Source organism: Rattus norvegicus, chromosome 8, assembly GCF_036323735.1.
Source record: "Rattus norvegicus strain BN/NHsdMcwi chromosome 8, GRCr8, whole genome shotgun sequence".
NCBI lineage: Eukaryota > Metazoa > Chordata > Mammalia > Rodentia > Muridae > Rattus > Rattus norvegicus.
The window spans coordinates 72,724,979-72,741,079 of NC_086026.1; the positions used below are offsets into that span (position 1 = coordinate 72,724,979).

The following is a 16,101-nucleotide window of genomic DNA, read 5'->3' on the forward strand; positions in this document are numbered from 1 at the left end:
TTAAAAATATCAATAAATAAATAGCAATGCGGAATCCCAGTATCAGGCTGGTGTTCCCGAGGACTAGTGAGGAAGGCTACTGTGGAGCTCAGTCTACAGAGTTCTCTATGGCAAAGCTGCCCCAGAGGGATGTCCAACCGTCAGAACAGAGACAGACTAAAAGGATAGCCAACTACTCTATTGTGTTATTTTCAGACCAAGAAGTGCCTCTCAAAAAAAAATATCAAGGACTACGTTTAAGGATATGTCTTACGAGGTTATGTTGTATGACAACAAGGTCATGACTAATATGTTTCTACAACAAAAAATGATTAAGTACTGCAACTGAAAAATAAGCACAAAGCTGGGGGCAGTGGTGGCTCACAACTTTAATCCCAGGACTTAAGAGGCAGAGGCAGGCAGATCTTGAGTTCAAGGCCAGCCTGGTCTACAGAGCAAGTTCCAGGACAGCCAAAGCTACACAGAGAAACCCTGTCTCAAAACAAAACAAAACAAACAAGAATAATTTATAAAGAATGTATGGTGTAGACAGCACAACTAAGATACTGTATAAACTAATCATTTCAATTCTATAATGTCCTGGCCATAGTTCCCGGTAGGATATTCCAGGTGGCAGACCAGGAAAACACTAGTGAAAGAATAAATGGCTGTGGAGTTTAGAAAGGCCAAACTTAAAAATCTGTATTTTCTTTCTTTTTAAAATTTACTTTCAGTTATGTGAAAGTCTGTATGCGGGTTTGTGCATGCGTATGTGGGTACCCACAGACCAGAAATCTCTTGGGACTGTAGTTACAGGCAGTTGTGAGCAACCCAAAGTAGGTGCTGAGAACTAAATTCGGGTCCTTGGCAAGAGCAGTAGCTTCTCTTCCCTACTGAGCCATCTATCTCCACAGCTCCAGGTTCTGAACTTCCAATGTAGCTTTAAGACCCTGGGCATGTCTTTCAACCAGTCACCAAACAGAGATGAAGAGATGGAGGGTAGCTCGGCGATGGGGCCGTGCTTAGGAAACATGAGTGTCTGGGTTCAATCTCTAGCCCCTAAAATGCAGAGCTAGTATCTATCACAGATGATTATTTCCACATTTTAAGGGCTCAGAAGCTGGCCAGTGGGGAAAGTGCTGCCATGAAAGGGTGAGGCTTCCCCAGAATCCATGTAAGGCTAGGTGTGGTGGCGTGTGTCCATGATCCCAGAGCCCCGACAGCATGATGGAGGACAGAGACAGCAGACTGCACAGAAGCCCAAAGGCCAGTTACTCTGGCATATGCAGTGGCTAACATCAAAGAGACCTTGACTCAAACAGGCAGACAGTGAAGACTGACGACCAAGATCTTTGACCTCCATGTGTACTCACACCTGCTTGTACACACACACACACACACACACACACACACACACACACCATCCCTACACACAGACATGGACAAGGTTAGCAGTGTCACGAGGGTCACACTCAGTTCTCTTTCTCCAGGTACAGTTTATAAGGTCTTCTGAGAATCTATACTGTTTCTATGTGGGTCTGCTGAATGTCTAGGAAATAGGCTGTTGTCAAAGACCTACGTTAGAAAACCAGAACTCGTCTGTGTGCATGCGTTTTCTAAAAACAAAGGAGTCACGCTCTCGGGAGAGTTAGCCAATCTATCAAAAGCAGCAACGCCTTGGCAAAGACAATCCTGCTCAGTCTTCCACGTACTGATGATCTCAGCTCTAAATTCTCAGTACACAAAGACTCCCACATAAGTTAATGGGAAGTCAATGGGAAATTGACTTTTCCTACTCTGGGCTGGTAGGAATGCAATGCTCTGTTAATCATGCCATCCCTCTTGTTCTCTTTCCTCCTACCCTAAATTAAAACTATTGGCGGAAACCCACACAGACAGCTTACAGTTTTCATTACGATGAAACAATATCCTGGTTGAAGTTAAGGGCTATCCAAAACATACACCCTAACTGCTGGCTGCAATTAGAGTCTCAGAGAAAAGCACCTGTCTGGCCTTGTCTGTTGTGCCTATCGTAATGTCAGTTTGCACGTGCACAGCATTTCACATCTCTCACCCATTTGATCATTACATGGCCCTGGGCAGTAGGAAGGACGTGTGCCACTCACTGACAGATGAGGCAACTGTGGTACTCAAGGCTAAACTGTCTGCCTGAGGCCAGGAACCTAGAGCAGAGCGGTGGCTCCACTGGCACAGGGCTTGCCATCAGACCACAGAGAAGGTTTTCCAGTCAGATTACTAACGAGTAAAATAAAACTTGGGAGAAACTCAGGGAAGCATTATGTCTCCTGTTGTTTATGAAGTTTTCTCAGTCGGTACTGAGAATTTCTAATAATGTTTCAATTAGAAATGTGCTGTTTCTGGCACCTATTTCAGTCTCAGGACAAATTGTTAATGCAAAATTTCAGGGAAAGTTGAAATACCAAAGAAAGCAGCCCCCATCACTTTGGATCAGGGAGCCACCTTGCTGTTCATTTCAAGGTGCAAGCAGGGCATAAAACAACCAGGAGTACATCTTTAACTCCTGCACCCGGAAGCCTGCAGCTATGTCATAGCTGCAGTCTGGAAGGGTGAAAGACATCTCCAGTCAAAAGTAGATTTTGAAAAATTTTTTAGAGCCCAGGGGTTCATTTTTAATGAGCCGTTACTTTAAGTACTGCATAAAAAATACAGGAAATTGATAGTCCATTTAGTCTGCACCATACCTAATGCAAAAGTCATTAAGATGCATTATTCTTAATGTTCATGATATGATCAGTGAGTGTCTTCTGAAAATAATGCCCTTAACTTTCACAGAAGGAAATCTTTGAAAACCTTATCTATTATACAGAAAAATGCTATAGCAACTGTGATTCACTTACTATCTTCACTGTGCCCAAGAAACAGCATCCTCAATTCCATTAACATTCTTTAAAAATGGTCCTTGTTTGCTAGGCTAATGAGATGGCTCACCAGCTAAGAGCACTTACCACCAGGCCTGACGACCTGAGTTGGATCCCCAGAACTCACATGGTGGAAGGAGAGAACCAACTCCTGCAAGTTGTCCTCTGCCCTACACGCACGCACACGCACACGCCAGCACACGCCAGCATATGCACACACGCGCACATACACACACACACACACACACACACACGTCAGCACACGCCAGCATAAGCACGCACACGCACACGCACACGTGCGCACACACACTCACGCATGCACGCACACGCACACACGCACGCACTCACGCACACGCGTTATCTTGAAACAGCCCTCGTGTGCACACTTACGTAGGACAGCATTGCCTTCATCTCTTCGTCACTTCTTACTGTAATCCTATCACCATCTTCATCTTCATCTGTTTAAAAACGAATACGATGAAAGCAGTAAGACTTGCATTCTCTTTTTTTATTATTTTTGAAGATTTATTTGACTTTTCATTGTGTCTCTGAGGGAATAGGTGCACATGGCTGCAGTACTCACCAAGGCTAGAAAAGGATTTAGAGCCCTTGCTAAAGAAAGAACTAAAATTTTCTTTTATAAGAAAGGTGAAAATCAAAGTATTTCTCTAGTTATTCTAGGCATACATGTTAAGTCAGGTGCGTTTAACTGGAGTACAACGTGTCAGCTTTTGAGAGAAGACAGGCCCGTCCTACAGTCAGAACTCTGTCTCAGGTGGCATTGGACTTCCTGTTCTCTATTCCTCCTCTCTCCCAGGCAAGCCATCACGTCACTGAAGCAGGTGAGAATGTCCCACACTGACACCACTGCAGCCCACAAGGTGCTCTAACGTGCTCATGTGCATTGCCACCTTAAGAACCACACTGCAACCTGCAACATGGACACCAGGATGATTTCTGCTTTACAGAAGCAGGCATGGGGCCTCGCACAAGGAGAAAAGCAAAGCAACTCTAATGGGGGCTCCCATCTTTCGCCCTAACTTTCAAAGCTCTCTCCAAAGATTTTCATTTGTCCCATTCCTCTGACCTTCGGAAGATGGTGAAGCGTGTTATTCTGGAATAATGTAACAGTCTTAAGACTTGAGGCTATTAAGACTGCAGAACCCATAACCAGAATGTGCACATTTGAATAAGTGGAAAGAGGCCACATCTAAAAGTAATGTGCTCATTTCAGTAATTCTCTTAGTTTTAAAAGCTGCTTTCAAAAACCTAAAGATAGACCTCTTGAAAAGATCAGATCTCAATTTTAACCTAAAATAGAGTTGTTGACTGAATCAGCACCCACACCTTTTCCTAAGCTGGACTCAGAATGACTTCTGGTTATTTCTGAAGATTTTGATACTTCATCCTTCTAAAGAAAACATGTCGGGAGTAGGAACACATTGGTGACCAGGATGGTTCAATGGATAAAAGTACTTGCCTCCAAGCCTGACAACCTGAGTTCAATCCCTAGAAACCACACTGTGGAAGGAGAAGTTCAATGCCCAGAAGTTGTCCTCTGGCCTCCACACATATGCTGCAGAATATGCATGCCCAGAGGCACACACACACACACACACACACACACACACACACACTAACTGAATGAATGAATGAATGAATGAATGAAATGTAATAACAAAATGTTAACATGAGCAGAAGCATTTGACAGTTGATGTGGAAGCTCTAAATACATAGGTCAAAGAAAAATGCCTAAAACACTTGAATGGTGTATACAGCCTGCTCCGGTAACAATCTAGAAGGGGTGGGCCCTGGGCAGCATGCTCAGAATCTGAATACTTGCTAGCAGTTAGCATTATATTTCTGTTTACAGCATGTAATTGCTGCCTTGACTACAAGTTCCTATTCCAAACCAGACAAATTGGACATCTCATCATAAGAGAATATGTTTGCACAGTTCTGAACGAACAGCGAGATTTGGTTCAACGCATGAATCGCCCACTGCATACCAATAGGCATACCTTCCTGTCCAGCTGTAGACATTCTGAAGATGTCCTCCTATTTGATAACAAAGCCATAGGGGCCATGGAAAGGAGTCTGTGCTTTGTCTCAATTAGTCTACTACCAATAGCAGAATACCACTGGCTCCTTTTTGACAGAAGCAGGGAAAGCAGCACTTCCCTGGGTAACTGGAGCCAACAGCTCTCAAAGTGCTTTCTCTCCCAAGCCTCATGCTGTAGAGTTCCCCAGCCCCACGAGAAACAGCATCTGCAAGTCACTGCCCAAACAGCTGGGAGCCGTCAAGAACCCCTACTGGAAACTACAGCAAGAGTCAAGAGCACCACACTGGTGTGCAGAAGGGCACATTCCCATGTCCCAGTGCGTCTGAGCGATCTCTGCACAAAAAGAGCTGCTTTGCCTGTCTCTGGATTTTAAAATAGACTTCCTAAGGACAAACTAGACAGAAACACCATGCTATCAGAAACAACAACAAAAAAAAGGTATTTCCATACAGATCTTAGAAACATATTCAAGGCTAAGTTGGAAGTCTTTGAAATTCAGCAGATAAGAAAAAAAAAGGTAGTATAAAAGCATATACGACTATGTACTACCACAAATGAAGGCACTTCCTATTTCTGACTTAAAGCCAACTCAAAGAGGGCTGGGAAGATGACTCAGTAGGTAAAGCAATGTGAAGATCAAGCAAAGAGAATCTCTTTGCTAGGGAGGTGAAGATGAGGGGAGCGGTTCCGTGGGCCTTCCTGGCCACAGACACACTCATACAAATACACGTGCACCTGCACACACATGCGTGAACACATATAATCAATCAAATGGGGTCAGATTTTGTCCAACACAAAGGAGCTTTTGGCAAATCTCATTTCTGCATCAGAACTAACTGTGCAGATGATGGTTACAAAGGGACAGCCCATATTCAAATTCTAACACACGTACATACACATGATCTCAGGAAGGTATTCTTTGAATAGAACAAAAAAGTGCTCAGAGTTTAATAAAACAGGTGAAGAGCGTTTTATGATTTCTGATGAGAAAGCATAAATTCCATAAACACCACATATAATTATATTTCTAAGATAAGAAAGTATTGATGGAGAGAAGAAGTGGGTGGTGGGTAGGAGATGGAATGGGGTAGAAATCTCTGAGTTCTCAAACCCAGCCTTAGATACCTAAGACTACTTAAAGTGTTCTGGAATTCTGGTTTCTAGGTAAGCTTGAGATTTTTCCTAGGGAAGTCAGTTATCGGGGCAATTCCTCACTGAGCGCCTCATGCAAAACAGACAGACCAAGCCAAGGTATTCAAGCTGACAAGAAGGGTTGGGAGAGAAGTGCTGACTCCAAGAGGGAGATCTCAGACCAGTTGAAAGGAGCCTTCCAACTGAGCCTGGTGATAAGAATCAAGCTGATGTGGCATGATGACTAATAGCTCTTATAGCCTAACAGGAGACCCTATTTGACGGCGGTCTTGGTTTCTCAGGGGACTGCTTTACCTTCTAATTTCCATGCTTAGCTGCTTTAATGAAGACTCCCTGTTCTTGCCAAAGGGGAGGCTGGGTCAGAAAAATAACCACATAAAGATAAGCACACTCGGGGCTGGGGATTTAGCTCAGTGGTAGAGCGCTTACCTAGGAAGCGCAAGGCCCTGGGTTCGGTCCCCAGCTCCAAAAAAAAAAAAAAAAAAAAGATAAGCACACTCGTGAGAATTCAGGTGATGCTGGCCAAAGAGTGAAATTGAACCTGTCCCTGACCCTAGGATGGCAGGCTCGGCCACAAGCCACTCACCTCAGTGTTTAAACCTCTTTCCCAAACCAGTTAAATGGCAAGCTTGGGAAGAAGGGAAAGTAGGAAGTAGACACGCTACCAAGCAGCTTAGTAGACAGTGACCTGAAACACTTTAAACGGAAGTTAGACTGGTTCAAACAGCTCCAGCAAACACCCTGGCTGTTTGCCTTTCAAACTGTATTGACTTTAAAACTAAACTCGCTGGAGTAACAAATCATAAGAACGTACTAAAAGGGAACCAAGACTTCTAAAGGCATAAAGGGCTGGAACAGAGCCCCAGAAGGGGGTAGCACAGAAGGGGGTGCAAAGGAGGGAAATAACCTAAACTCTTTTCTGTCTGATACATGAGGTTCTTTGCCATCTGACCAAAATAACATTACTGGATATAACCGGGGGGAGGGGTGCTCAGAGATCTGACACACTGGTTCACAATGACAGTCCCAGACTCCTCTAGTTGCCTGGAGCATAGTAATATGATTTTCCAGCACATTAGGGAGGCAAGGGGAGAACAGGAATGTCTATGCACTGGCTGGATTTTGTTAATGTCACTTAAAATGGAGGCAAAAATCCTAGCAAGATACCAAATAGAGTACGGCAGATGGCAAACAAATATTATGAAGCAATCTTTACAAAATCTGCAGTGTGTCACAAATATACAAAATGGCAGAGTTTGGGAAAAGACTTCTAACAGGCCATATGTTGTTCACGATTTTTATCTGAAGGCACATGCAATCTGAAAGGGAAACCTAGAGGAGGCATATAAAGGCCCCAGAGAGAAGCAGCACCTTGGGTAGGGAGATCAGAATGGCCCAGTGTATAAACAGCAGAAACCAGGGAATCTGTAGCACCTACTGCAGCAACAGGAGGAGCTCAGGAGGGCTTTCCACAAAGAGTGACAGAAAGTGAAGGCAATATATTATGTGTCATTTGTCACACTCCTTCTGTGCCAGGTGGGAGTCAATAGAACTACAGTAACAGCAGGAGAGAAATGGAAACATGGTTGTAAAGGTTAAAAAGACATCAGCAGGAAATTTCTAGAGATGTCAAGTTCAGAGTGGTTCTCAGGGATGGAGTCTACTGATCTAGGCAGGATGGCTGGCCATGCTTTCTGTGGTCATACCTTTATATCCACGAGCTTGCCTCCCCCCCCCAAACCCCCCCCCAGTACTCCAGTGCTTCCATTTCTTTGTTTCCTTCTCCTTCTTGCAAAACAAGGTGCCTACTATGTGTAGGTGTTATAACTGGGCACAGGGATGGTAAAAAGCAAAAAGCAAGCAGAGCGCTTGACATATGATAGAAACACACACACCCGAGTGATGATACACACAGCTCAAGTTTGGGAAAGAGCACTGTGGGGAGAAGGAACATCTGACACAGAGGAATTGATGGAAGAGAAAGCGGAAGAGAAGAATGCAAGGAGGGAAAGAAAGGGAAAAAAGGGTCAGCGTTTGGACGCTGAGCATTTGAAGGAGCCACCCTCACCCACTCTTGAGCCACAGGGGCTTTCTGATCTTTCTCATCTTCCAGGACGGTCACCCTGGCTGCTGCATGCACAGGAGGAAGGCTGGGACAGGGGCCTAGGAGGCTGCTTTCCTACTCCTGTTGGGGGTGATGATGGCCTAACAAGCTACAGATGCTGTGAGTTTTGTCATTGTCCCCCACCCTAAAAGCTAGGGTGTCACTGTGCAGCCCAAGCAGGCTCAACTCACAGCTCAAGCAATCTTCTGAGCACACCTTGCTGAACCACCGGGACAGTGTGCACCACTCCACCTCCCTAAGCTGAGCTTGTGAGAACAGACCACATGCTGCCCCTATATGAAGACAGGTTCAGGGGGTTTGCTCCTCAAAGCTCCTCAAATTTGCATAACTAACTTTCATGTGTTCAATATTTTCAGACTCAGTGTACATTCATCATGAATTATAATCTATCTAGTTTGCTTATAAATAATGGCCTTTCAATATATATACTAATTTAAGAAAATGAAACTTCATTTCTTCCAAATATGGTTAGACTTGAACTTTCCCATGATGCAAAAAGGGACTCCCACACAGCTGTCCTCCCTTGACTGTCTGTGCTGCTCAGACACAGGCGCCTCCTACAGGCGCTGCTCCAACACTCAGCTACGTTTGTTTTCTACACTCTGAAATCTTACAACTTCCATAATTGTAGTTTGTCTTGAAAAGCTCATAGTGCCCGATTTAAGATAAAGACACGATATGTTTATTTACAGGTTCCTAGGTAAGGAGGTTGAAGCAATGGCAGAGGACCCAGGTTCAGTTCCTAGCATACACGTGGAGGCTCAAAGTCATCTGTAACTCTGGTTTCAGAGCATCGGACGCCCTCTTCTGGTCTTTATGGGCATGAATGTGATGTACATATATACACATGTAGGCAAATTAAACAAAAAAGATTCCCATCTAAATCACAAAATAAACTTCCCAAACATTTAAAACAACTGAGAATGTTCATTCAATAAGATGTGGATACAAAACTTTCAGAGTTAAGAGGGTGGAGAGATAGCTCAATGGTTAAGAACACTTGCTACCCTCTAGAGGACCTAAGTTCAGTTCCCAGCATCCACACTGGGCCAATTACAACTTCCTATAACTCAAGCTCCCAGGGATTTGATATCCTCTCCTGGCCTCCATGGGCACTCTACTCAAATCCATATATACATAAATAAACTTTCAAAAATGTAAAATAAATAGAAGACACATTTATCTTCTAACCATGCTTTCTTCGTCAAATTGTGAAACACAGTTTGACAAGGATGAAGACGTGGGGTGGCTTCAGGCCTAAATATCTGAAGGGTAGCACCATGGAAATGCAGAAACACGTGGCGTGTGTGTGAGCACAAGGCAGCATTTGTCTAGATGGCCTTCCAGCTCATCTTTCAAGTTGCCCCTGAGACTTCCCTGTCCCACAACATCAGGCTAATAGTTACTAGTCTCAAGAAAAATACAGGGAACTGTGCACGCAATAGACACGCACAGGAAACGCATCTGCGGGCACGGTTGATGTTTATCACCTGGTGTGTTGGAGCACTCATTAATCTGCTAATGAAACTGAGAGACTCAGCGGGGACTCTGGGCCTTCATAAGTGCCAAGCTCCCACAGCATCCCTTAGGCCTACAACGTAACATACAGGATCTTTTATGGTTATGGAATTCAGTCTCATATCAGAAATGTTCACACATCTGGGAAAAGACAAAGTATTCAATAATTGGCATGAAATCAACTATCCACATGAAGAGTAAAACTGGACCCCATCTGACTGTTCCCACCAGCAAATGCTGAAGATGGTAAGAGTAAAGTCAAGTGCTTCAAATCTTCAAATCTTAGTCATAAAAAGAAACAAAAACAAACAAACAAACAAAACAAAACAAAAAACCCTCATGCTTTTTATTTTAAAAAAACGAATGATATACACAAATATGCATAATTAATAAACAGCATGCATGTGCACAACCCTATTAAAGCAGAAAGAAAAGGCAATGCAAGTAAAACAAATGTTTTCAGCACCCGGGATGGGGAAGATCTTTTTAAGCATGACAGATTCAGAGAGAAAAAGAGAGAGACAGAATAAAAGGCACAGAACAAGCTGAGAAGAACAGCAAACAGACTGGACAAAAACCCTTTCAAAGACAATGGACCGACGCTCTGCCTGTAGAAAGCTTGGAAATCAAGTAGAAAGAAGGCAGCCTAAGAGATGCATGGGAAAGGTGCCAGGAAGTAGTCCAGACAGTAACTGCAGATGGAAGGAACCAACGCTCTTCCAATACATAATGAGAAAGACAGTAGCTTTCCACCACTGCACTAACAGGAGAGGAAACCTGCTCATCCCGAGAGAGCTGGTGAGGGTGGAGAGGAAGGGCTTTCTGACATTGCTGTGGATGAGGCCCACCTTCAGAAAGCACATATATATGGCCACTAAAGTTAAGAGCAGCAGGTTCTCTTTACCACAGTGATTTCAAATGCCCAGAAAGCCAAATTATACACCAACCTCCCCAATGTGGCACAATCTAAGTCACTGTTGACTTCTGACTTTTTTCTGGTTTTAAAAAAGCTGGACTTCACTGGGCACTACCGGCGTATGTATACCTTTAATCCTAGCATTTGGGAGGCAAAGGCAGGTGGATCTTTGTGAGTTCAAGGCCAGCCAGGTCTACAAAATGAGTTCTAGAACAGAAAAACCTTATCTTTAAAAAAAAAAAAATGCAAGGGGCTGGCGAGATGGCTCAGGAGTTAAGAGCACTGGCTGGTCTTCATGGGTCCTGAGTTCAATTCCCAGCACTCTATGGTGGCTTGAAACTGCCTATAATGGAACTTGATGCCATTATCTGGTGCGCAGATGCATATGTAGACAAAACACTCAAATACATAAAATATATAAATAAAAAAAGCTGGTTAAAAGCTTACGTGTCCATCCAGTATATTAAATAATGTAAGCAGCAGCCAAAGGCCGAAGTTGGCACGTGCACACTAATGCCCACAAGAAGTCTCATGTCTGCCAGTGAGGGCGGGGCGGGCAGCAGCAGCACAATGTGTAAGGAACTCATGAAATTACTAACAGTAAGCAAGCAAATGAGAACTTTTTGCTTTATTCCTATGCTACTTAAAATTTGTAATATACCATTACATTAAAAAAAAAAAAGCCAAACAAACAAACAAAGTCCCAGTATGTATTGGTAGGTACTTTTGGGTTAGCACTCGGGCTCAGTGAGTTGCAGCACTTGCCATCAAGGCTGAGGACCTGAATTTGATCTCTGGAACCCACACGATAGGAGAGAACTGAATCCTACAAGTTGTCCTCTGACCTCTACACACACACACACACACACACACACACACACACACACTCACACACGGAGTGAAAATTTAAAATAAATTAACTAAATAATACTCATTTGTGCTCTAGATATGTGGGAGAAGAATCCGCAAGGGTAATAAGGAAAAAGGGGCTTAGGACCACCAGTCCCTGTGCAGAATGTGGCCCAGAGGGCCCTCCCTTCTATCCCATGCAGCCCTAACTCCCTTGGAAACACCAGGTCAGAAAGGAAAAGCAGAGAGAACACAGCAACAACTGTAGAACCTCTTCCTTCTCATGTGTGTGGCAACCTGAATTGGGGCCCAACATCTCTATCAAAGCAAAGCCATCCAAGGTCCAGGCAATAGCATGGATAATCAATCCTAAGCTCAGGACAGTATCCATTGAGCTGTAAGTCATGACCTTTCACAACTTCTATCTGAACAGACATGGGACAGTGCTAACACGTGAACAAAGGACATGCTGGCCCAGTGAGGGAGGCAAAGCAACTAGAAGCGGGGAGCCCACCCACTCTGAGAACAGTGCTGAGAAGCAAACCCCTTAAGAGCTGGCCAAGGAAATCTGTCAGTCAGCGACCTCTCCCAGCTCCCGGTCCCTCAGCTCTTTTCCCATCTATGAGAAGCTGGAGCTTTAAGCTCTGCACTGTCTGTGCGGCTCTATAATTATCAAACCATCTCTCCAACGTGAGGAGTCAGGGCTGGATACATGCTGCAGTGTTAAATGGTCCTTTCATAAAGTTGTATTTATTTGAGGGCTACTCATCCACAAACCACCAAAACGCTCCCGACTTCCCAGCAAATTGGCCTACAAACCAAATCTTCACTATTTCTTGTATATTGGTTCTACTTAGTGGTTCAGATTTTTGGGTCAGACAATCAAGCTACTTAAAAACAGACATGAGAAAAGCCAGCCTAAGGTTATGATAAGCCAGCCACAAACACCCAATGGCTGTCATTATTTTTGTCTCTCCGTGTATATTTTGTTGCTGTTACAATTGCTATTTGACCTAGAGCTAGTCCAGAGTTGGATGTTAGGGCAAATGCCAGCAGTCCTAGCACTTGGCAGAAAGAGGGGGTAGAGAAAAGGAGAAAGGGCAGAAGGAGGGAGGAAGGTGGAAAGGGAGAGAAGCCTGACCTAACAGGTGAGCAAAGCCCGTGCACACAGCCAGATAGCATCATTATCCTTGCTGGAGAACACACAAGAACATGATATCAAAGAACAAAACCTCGAAATCTGAACATTTTTTCTGCTTATGCTTCAGAGATTTCCATGTTCTTATAAACACTGTTTGTGTTGTTTTGAGTCTGGGCTCCGCCACTTCTAGCTATCACCAAGAGCAATCATTTCAGGTCTTCAAGTTCCAGTTTCTTCAGAGGACTAATTTTCCTACTTTGTAGAATCACTGCAAAAATTAAGCCCCAGCAAGAATCTACGGAAAGAATCTAGTACACTGGCTGGCTCCGAGTAAGCCATCAGTGACAATTAGAACAATTAGTACTATTAGTAAGGTATGCTAAACCTGGAAGCTAGCGGAGCAGTAGACAGTACAAAGTTAGGCCTGTGGGTATAAGCCTGATGACCTGAGTTTGATCCCTGGAACCCAGTGTGGAAGGAGAGGACTGACACCAAAATGCTGTCCTCTGACTCCCACAAGTGCTTGAGTTGGGGATGGGGGCACATAAGTACATGCACACATGTACATATACATGCACAAAGAGAAAGACAGAGAGAGAGAGAGAGAGAGAGAGAGAGAGAGAGAGAGAGATTAAAATAAAATAAAAATAAACTCTTTGCCAGGCTTAAGGAAAGCCAGTCAGGACACACCTCAACTGGGTAACTCTGAGAAGAATCCAGGACAGTGTTGAGAAAACACTCTGGAAAGCTCTGGAATCCACTCCAGAGGTCTTGTTACATACATGTGAGCAAGCTGCTCAGTTCTGAGAGATACCCTTTCTTGGGCTGAAGTGGCAACAACAGTCCTTCAAAGCACCTCACAGGAATCTTGTAAAAGCTAAAGGAAATGGATTAACTCATCCAGCAGCAGTATGAACACCAAAGGCTAACTCTCAGACTATTCCAGAAACCCCAACCCCCTGTAGCTACTGAAAGAAGTCTAAATAGAGCTTGTAGCACGTGCACACACATACATATATAGTCTTCAATAGCATGGAGATCCTAGTACGATTAATAAAATAGTAGGTAATAATCCTACTCACTGTAGCTTTTAAAAGCAAGTTCAGATTACTGAACACTATTCCAGCAATAGAGACATATATCAAGTGAAAAGTGTCCTTATTCATCCCCAGTCCCCAAGGCCCATGTCCACTTCTTAGGGGAGAAAGTACTACAATGGACACTCTGTAGATCCTGTCCCCCTGTAAATATATGAGGTGGGTAAGGAGGGCTAGACTTGATGAGATGGGATTATCCATTCAAAAATCAATCCTGATCTCTTTCCATATCAACAGATGGGCTCCAAACTTGTTCGTTTAGGTGCTGCTATGGACTTCAAAACAGGGACACATTACTGTTTATTAGTCAACATGCAGAGGCATTTTGCTTACATTTAGTTTCTTACTACCTAAAAATAATCCTGCCATGCACAAGTTCAACAAGGGAGTTCAACACGTGAACTACACTTCAAGGGGTTCAGTGTTTCTGTTTGACAGCTTCCAGGAGAGATCTGCAGAATCAAAAGTGCCACACAGCTTACCTGTCACTAAGTGACAAGGACATAGCACTGTATTGCATTATTACTGTACACTCTACCAGTAATCATCTTTAAAACAGGAACAAAAGCACTGTCATGTGGGGGGAAAAAATCACAATTATTTCCACATGTATGATGTGTATGTATGTGTGCGAGCATGCACAGGCATGTTCCTATGTGTGAGTGTGGTGTGCATACCTTAACACATGTATGGAGGTCAGACCCAGCCTCAGCCATTGGTCATCACCTTCTATCCTGTTTGCGACAGGCTCTTTTAGTTGTTTGCTGTCTCCATTAGCTACCTGGCCCCACAAGTGTCTGGACTCCTCTGTCTCTATCTCCTACCTTACCACAGTAGCACAAATGTGTGGTGCTATGCTCAGCTTCTGCATAGGCTCTAGGAACTGAAACTCAGGTTTTCAAAATGGCACAACAACCATTTTCTCCACTGAGCAATCACCTCAGCCCATGGCAAGAACAGAATTCCAGATCTTGCCTTTACCCTTCTCAATACCAGAGGCCTTACACTACTTCTAAACCAGCACCAAAGGTGCTCCTGCAGTGACCTGGCCTGTGTCAAATACAGTTTTCTAGCGCACCCTGGCCTTGTCCATAAAGGCCAGTTCAAGGGAGAGCAGAAGGATTCATCTAGCATGGGGGCAGCCAAACCCCATGAAACAGAGTCATTCCACACGCTGCTCAAGAGAGCTTTGCTCTGCTGCGATATCCTAAAGCACTAAAGGATTAACACCTCTTAATCAACAATCATCGTCTACAGGTAGTTTACATGGTTCATTTTGCCTGCACTATTATAGTAATAGGAAGAGCAGATAAAGGTCATGCTGGTAATTAAAGCTATATTGTAGAGATATGCACACCCAAGATATGATTAAATAAGAAAATATTACTCGGTTCAGTATCATCATTAAACTTGCATTAATTTATAAATATTTAAATGTGCCATATGATGATCATAAATAACCTGTTTTTGTCAGTTCTGAGAGTAATGCAACCCATAAAGCATGTGAAATATCACTACAGAGAGAGAACCAGGAGAGTACACAAGCCAGACTCACATTCAAAGGCTGTCGTCGTTGCTTCAGGCAGAACCTGGCCTATCACATCCTAAACAAAGAAAGAATAAAGAAGCACAATTAGCCATCTTCTTTACTGCCAACATGTGGCAAGGCCAACAGAAAACAGGGGAACCTGGGAAGGATTTTTCAAACACTAGCATAGACTATAGAAACATGAGCTTAAAATCACACTTAGCCCAGAAAGTTTAAATCTCTATTCCAAGGAGAAAAAAAAAGATTAGAAAATCTTCATACTGTATTAAAGACATCTTTTATTCTCAATTCAACAGTGCACATCACTATACTATTTTACACACACACACACACACACACACACACACACGCACTAGAGGCTATGAGGTGGGGGTGAGGGACTTAAGTTTGGGTCTTTACTACTAGATATACAACCTGGGAAAAATATTTACTTGACCATTCTGAGCCTCATTCTGATTATTTTCAAAAAATGGACCCAAAATGATGTAAAAAACAAACGCTTAAGACCTGGCACACTGGAGACACTCAGTAAATGTGGTTCTTGCTCTGTAAAGACCACAAGGTACCTTGCTCTCACAGTAGTAGTTTTAACAAACAAGTTTCTATGATGATATGCAGCTAGGGTGATAAGACATTCTTATCCTCTTGCTCTTTTGCTCCTCTCTTGCTCTTGCCTTCCTGCCTCCATTCTCTCTCCATTCTGTCTCCCCCTCTCTCCACATGCTCATGGCCGGCCTCCTCTCCTCTCCTCTCCTCTCCTCTCCTCTCCTCTCCTCTCCTCTCCTCTCCTCTCCTCTCCTCTCCTCTCCTCT

The 16,101-nt window shown here is 43.7% G+C and overlaps 1 protein-coding gene and 1 long non-coding RNA gene across 10 annotated transcripts in view; one reads left to right on the forward strand and one right to left on the reverse strand.

The window, feature by feature from the left end:
* Positions 1 to 16,101, reverse strand: part of Map2k5 (mitogen activated protein kinase kinase 5) — a 227,780-nt gene that overhangs the window by 204,363 nt on the left and 7,316 nt on the right. For 8 of the 9 annotated variants that reach the window (XM_017595501.3, XM_006243229.5, NM_017246.2 and 5 more), the window contains exons 2-3: positions 15,296 to 15,344; positions 3,270 to 3,337 (exon numbers count right to left, since the gene is read on the reverse strand). In XM_017595501.3, the coding sequence (XP_017450990.1) occupies positions 3,270 to 3,337; positions 15,296 to 15,344 (117 nt within the window). The remainder of the gene's footprint in view (positions 1 to 3,269; positions 3,338 to 15,295; positions 15,345 to 16,101) is intronic. The other variant, XM_039080960.2, reaches the window with a different exon arrangement.
* LOC134480190 (uncharacterized) lies at positions 8,164 to 9,133 on the forward strand. The gene is made up of 2 exons (XR_010054411.1): positions 8,164 to 8,318; positions 8,912 to 9,133. It is a non-coding gene; the product is annotated as an uncharacterized LOC134480190 (long non-coding RNA).